The 5,829-nt window shown below is 45.2% G+C and overlaps 1 protein-coding gene across 1 annotated transcript in view; it reads left to right on the top strand.

The window, feature by feature from the left end:
- Positions 1-2,292: 2,292 nt before the first annotated feature.
- The window catches only part of SSUH2 (ssu-2 homolog (C. elegans)), a gene marked incomplete at its 5' end in the record, with an annotated part of 26,258 nt that continues 22,721 nt past the window's right edge, over positions 2,293-5,829 (top strand). The window contains 1 exon segment of the mRNA XM_010016945.1: positions 2,293-2,417. Within this exon segment, the coding sequence (XP_010015247.1) occupies positions 2,293-2,417 (125 nt within the window).

Here is a 5,829-nt window from a genome sequence, read left to right as displayed (position 1 = left end):
ACATATATATATATGTTAAAATAAAAATTATCTTCTATTATAACAAGAGTATGTGTTACTCCCCTGCCATTAGAGATGGGCTCAAACAACCCCTGCAGCTCTGGGCAGCCTCAGGTTTCTGCTTGGGAATCCACCTCTCACATCTTGCAGTTTGGCTTCAAGTTCATAAAGTGGCTGGGGCTCAGGGAAAGCTCACAGATTGCTCTGTGCTACTTTGGATTAAATTCTCAGCCATCCTTCTTTTACTGCTATTGCTTTTGAGGCTGTATTTTTTTATTGTTCGGTAATCTTTGTAAAATGGCTGTAAAATGAAAATAATAATAACCCTCTGAGGCTTTGAGCCTCGCACTGGAAGCAGAGCTGGTATCTGCTGCAACAGGCTCTGGTTTGGTCTCCAGCACTACTGGCCTTCAGGTTGTCATTAAGAAGCAGACACTTATGATGGCAAAGTGTCCACCCTGGGAAATCCAGGAGAGGAAGAGGGGAAAGGTGCTAACCTGGGTTACTGGGGTTGGTGGTGTGATTGCAGCATGAAAATGAGTATGGAAAACAAAGAATCATGGTGTGGTTTGGGTTGGGAGGTACCTTGAAGACAATCCAGTTCCAACACCCCTGCCACAGGCAGGGACACCTTCCACTAGACCTGGTTGCTCTAAGTGCTGTACAACCTGGCCTTGAACACTGCCAGGGATGGAACAGCTACAACTCTGTCGGACCCCAGCAGGCTTCCTTTCCAAACCTAGGTGGCCACTAGTATGGCTTGTTTCCTTTAGGAAGAATAATATTTTTGAATATGAAGAAAACTGGAGTGCTGGGTTTACTGACAGGCTCTTCAAGGCAGTTGTTGGATGGAGATGCTCTGCGATGAGCAGTGCCTAGTAGTGAGGCTGTGCTTATTGGTGCTTAAAATAACATAGCTACAGGTCTGGGGACAGAACAACTCATGTAGCCTGAGGTGAAGTTTAAAAAGAATTTGAACTGTCAAAAGCAGAAAAGGGCATTTGAAAGCACAACACTCTGCTTTCCCAGTTACTTGTTAAACTAAATCAGCTAACCCATGTGTCATCTACAGTCCAATTCTCCTTTTATAGTAAAAACAAATATTGGAGGGACTCGGGGCCAGATTCTGCTTTTTTTGTCAATATCTACACTGTTGACATGGTTTCCAGGGCTGCTGAGCTGTCACATCTTGACCGGAGGCAGGAGGAGTGGTGATGGTTTGCACCTTTTGAAGCTGGGCTGCATCACCACCACCTTCCAGAGAAGACTTTGGGCCTCCTCAGCTCTGTCGGTTCCCAGTGTTGGAGGAAGTTTCACCTTCCTGTGACTGTTTCAGCGACATGGCTACAGCTCTTCCTTCTTTGAAATCTTATTAATGAACTATAACAAATGAGCTGATGCTGACTGTAGTGTTAATATCTCTCCTAAACCTAATGATCAATGTTGTCTACTTAGTATAGAAAATTGGGGGGGGGGGGGGGAGGGAACCAGATGCAAGCCTTCTGACTTTATTTTGGACAGTTTAAATGAGATGGTGCAGGAGCTCTAGAAATTGAGTATGTGCAGAGTAAGGACTAAGAGTTTAAACTTTCTCTTGTGTAGCACTCTTTTGAAATACTCTTTATTCTTTAAAACCTTTTGTATGGAGTCTTTAAAGTAGTTAAAAAGAATATTTCATAAAGGTGACTGAAGAATAGATGTGCTGCTTGGAGCTTTGAATAAAAAAAAAATACGTGCTGGTAATAGATATGCCAGTCTTAAATATTCCATCAAACTGGAATTATTTAACTAGAACTTTGTTTTGGATCAATATAGTATGGGAGACTGTAAAAGCTGGACACGGGGAATTTTGATGCTATCAAAATATTTCAAACTTTGATTTGGAAACAATTTTCCATTTCCAAGTACAGTATTTTGTACTTAATACAATGTGAAAAGACTAAATATTTGACTGACATTTTCTTTTCCTGGCGTCTAGAGGGCTTGTTTTAGTTCAGAAAGAAGCCAAACTTTCAAATCTTATATGCTTTTCTAAATAAACATGAGGACTCGAGGTCCTGACTGGCTCCGGAGGTAAGGAGGGCTGCATATCCTCTGTCTGCCCCTGCATCCCTGAGCAATGCCAGGCGTGTCACCTAAACCTCTGCAGAGGGCAGGCAGCCCCCATGTGTTCATGGGTGAGCACTGTAAAACTTCTAAACCAAGGAGCGTTTCAATATAGTTCTCTGAAGCATGAGGCAGACTTATGCTCTTGGTTACTTTTTCCATAATTCCATGGCATTGGGATTGCAGGTAGAGAAACAAGTCGCTCAGGAGAGCTACGACCAGAAAAAGTTTTGGTTATCATCAGCAGTTACAAGGAGGGTGATGCTGCCCTACAGCAGCGAGTTCCGTTCCCGGACCGACAGCACCATCTAGTGAGAACCGGCCTAGGGAGCATCCTCCCCTCCCCGGACACGGCTTCGGTTTTCCTTGGGGAAAGTTGGATCTGGTGGATTTGCCTCCTAAAGGAAATAGCCGAACCTTTTCTTCATGCCCGGCCGGGACAGGTTTTCCTGAGAGCAGGCAGCGGAGCATCCCGGCTTCTTCCTCCTTGGGCAATGGGAAGGAGGTGGCTGGATATTTTGGGCTTGCTAGAAGGGGATAGAGAGAGGAGAACAGCTGACAGCAGTACTGTGGGAATGTGCTACCTGTGCCTTTGCCCCTTAAGAAACTGGGCTGGGTGTGCAGGCAGCAAAAGAGAAGCAAGCGACCCTCTGAACTGCAATAATTCCAGTCTTTAACCTGAACTCAACAATTTTGATCTTTAACCTTCTGCAGGTGTGTCTGCATGCTGGCACGGTGGACACGAACACTAAAATTTGAGCTGCTCCACTGAAGCAGAGTTCACATATGAAAATGGTCCTTTTAGAGGCCCCAGTATCCTGGAGGTCCCCTGTTTGCACATGTGCCTTTTTGTCCCCTTGCCCTCCACAAGCAGATTGTCAGCAAATGTTTTCTACACCCAAAACTGCGGCAGCAAAGCAACACACTTCCTCACCTGGCCTGCTGTTTCCAGCCCCAAGCACCAACACAGGATGCTTGTTTCTCAAATCAATTCCAGCTGTGTCCTTGCACAGTGATGGAGAAAGAGTTGTTCAGGTGAGACTTTCAGATGTAAGAATTTATCTTTTGGGGGGAAAGCACACTGCTGAAATTACCGGGGAGGGAATGATGCTGCTTCAATCCAGACTGCAGGCAGGGAGGTGGCTCTGTTAGAGGGCAACCTCGGGGTTTATTTCAATGAAAGACTTGGGGAAAACTTGTTAATCTTTTATAGCTGGGGTTAAAAATGGGTAAAATACCATTCCCTTGATTTTTGAAAAGCTGGATGGAGCAGCTGCAGTGGCTGGGAATGTTAATAGTGTTGCTTCTCTTTGTGGCATATAAAGATGCTTTGTGTGCTTGAGTCAGCTACAAGGTGTTTTCACCAAGACCTCCTATTCTCATGGATCTTGTTGCTTGGGAGAAGAAAATCCATTTTGGGTTAAATAGGAGAGATTTATTTTCTCTGAGGTGTGAGAAGGAGGTAGGTCTCTGGCGTGATGGCCATAACTTCAAACGTGGCTGTTGAATACGTTTGTAAAATACCTGCTTTTGGGGAAGGTTGTATTTTCACTTGGATGGAACTGTTGCCCCACTGTGAACCCACAAAACAATGGGATTTTGAAGAAGGGATTGTGTTATGTGGCAACCCATTTCACTCAAAAAATTTGTAGCACATAGTTCATATAAAAGCTGCATCCAGTAACCATGTTGCTACAGTGCTCCCCACCCTTGTTATGCAATAGTGTGGCATTTCTCTTGGAGGGATGTTTAAAAGCCATATGAACACATATGTCTGCATACTGGAAAAAATCCTTCATCTTAACCCTTAAACACTTCAAATAGTTCTACTTCATAAAATCCTTTTAGATTCCTTTAGAATTGTTGCATTTACAGATGTAGGGGTTGATTTACTATTTAATTAGTTCTATAAGTATTTCAGACTTTGAGACTCAAGTGTTAGTTTGTGCAATGATGTAAATCAGTGCAACTCAGCCGAAGCCTGTATCGACTTGGTCCTAATCCAGATTAATGTTTCTTGTTTCTAAAACAGTTCCTTTGATCCTTTTTGCAAAAGTTGGGTAATCCAAGATATTTTTTTCCAGTCAATCAGAAGGAAATATAAATCAAAACTTCACCCCCAATTATCTCCTGGTCTTTTTAGCAATCTGAATAAACATTTTGCCACTCAAATCGTTAACTCAGTGGCAGAAGATCATCTCTTCTTGCTGATTCCTTGGCACCCATCCTGACTTTGGAGTGGGAGAGGAGAATTTTGTTCTTGCCCCTCCTAATAACATCTGCAGTTCAGGATGACAGCCAGCACACTGGGTGCCTCAAAATACTCTGTGGTAAGAGTTTGTGAACAGACAAAAAGAGATGGATTACACATTTATGCAGAGTGAACAGAAAATCTGAGAATGATTTTGTAAGGCTCTGTCACCAAGAGACAAATCTGGAAGGAACCAAACCTCATCAGTTCCACTGCTCATGGAGATGCATTTGCTTTCCTTCATTTCCCCTTCATCACAGATCACTTTCTTTGCTGAGATTCGTTATCCCCGCACTGGTGCTGTTTCTCTGAAGGAGAGAACAGACTGATCTAAAGTGTCCCTGCCCTGCCTGCCTGCCTCCAAAATGGGTTTGATTTGTGATGGGTTATGCTTGCATCTTCAGAGCAGGAACAAGGATCTGGTGAGCTATGGGAACCTGGGCCCCTGCTTATCCTCGTCCACATGACAAGCCAGGTATTGGCAGTGCTGGAAGGTGAAATTGTGACATTCTGGTTTTGCAGCAGGAGCAGATGTCAGAGAATCCTCTCTTCCATGGTTGGGTTGCCCAAGGGCTGGGAGTTGGGGCTTGCTAAGAAGGGGGAACCATGCTCAGCTGCTTGTGCCCCTGTGGTCCTGGCAGCAGCTGTACCCATGGCATGGGGCTGCTGGTGCTGCTGTGGCGCCACATGGCTCACAGAGGCTGAAGGCTGGGCCAGTGTCCAGCCAGGAGGGAACAGGGGGTGCAACACTGGGAAAAGTCCAAGAATGTGACCTGCAGCAGAGTAAAACACAGAGTTTGCTGGATGGGTGCTGCAGACATTGAGCAAAGTATAGGTTTCTTCTAAAAGAAAGAGTTTTTAGAGCTGGTGTTTCCTGCCAGCACAGGGCTGTGCTGTTGGCGCTGGGCTCTGCCCTGTCATACTGAAGCAAAGGGTGCTGTGGTGTGGAGTGAGCCAGGAGGTAAAGCAGGGTATGAGATACAGCAGTGACTTTATTACAGATGATTAGGAGAAGAGGGCTGATTCGCAGCAGACTATTTTCTGAACAAGTTTGAAATTGGTGAGGAGATTGCTCACCACCAAAGTAACTTAGTTTGGCAATTGATTTTGATAAAAGCACTGAGCTGGACAAATCTGCCTGAACAAATTCCCCTGCAAGATTACTTTCAGATCCATTTCTTTTTCTTGTCTATCCCCTACTTCAAAGCAATGGATGAGATGAGAAAGCAGGCAGCCCAGGACTTGCCTTTGTTCTCTGTTGCCTTCCCCTTTGTTTGATCCTACCCACCAGCCTGGCTTGCTGCAGCCCTTCTGTGGTCTCTGCTGTTGGGTTGGTGGCTGTGCCCACTGAGGCTGCTGCCAGGTTCAGACCATCTGAGGATGTCCTAGTGTCGTGGTTCAAGCCCAGCGGCAACTTGGAACCACGCAGCCGCTTGCTCACTCCCCCCCTTTTCCTTCCTCCCCCCGCTCCC

This window comes from Nestor notabilis, unplaced genomic scaffold (assembly GCF_000696875.1).
Source record: "Nestor notabilis isolate BGI_N333 unplaced genomic scaffold, ASM69687v1 scaffold17846, whole genome shotgun sequence".
NCBI lineage: Eukaryota > Metazoa > Chordata > Aves > Psittaciformes > Psittacidae > Nestor > Nestor notabilis.
Note: the sequence above shows the minus strand (reverse complement) of the source record. Positions and strands in the feature narration are given on the sequence as shown.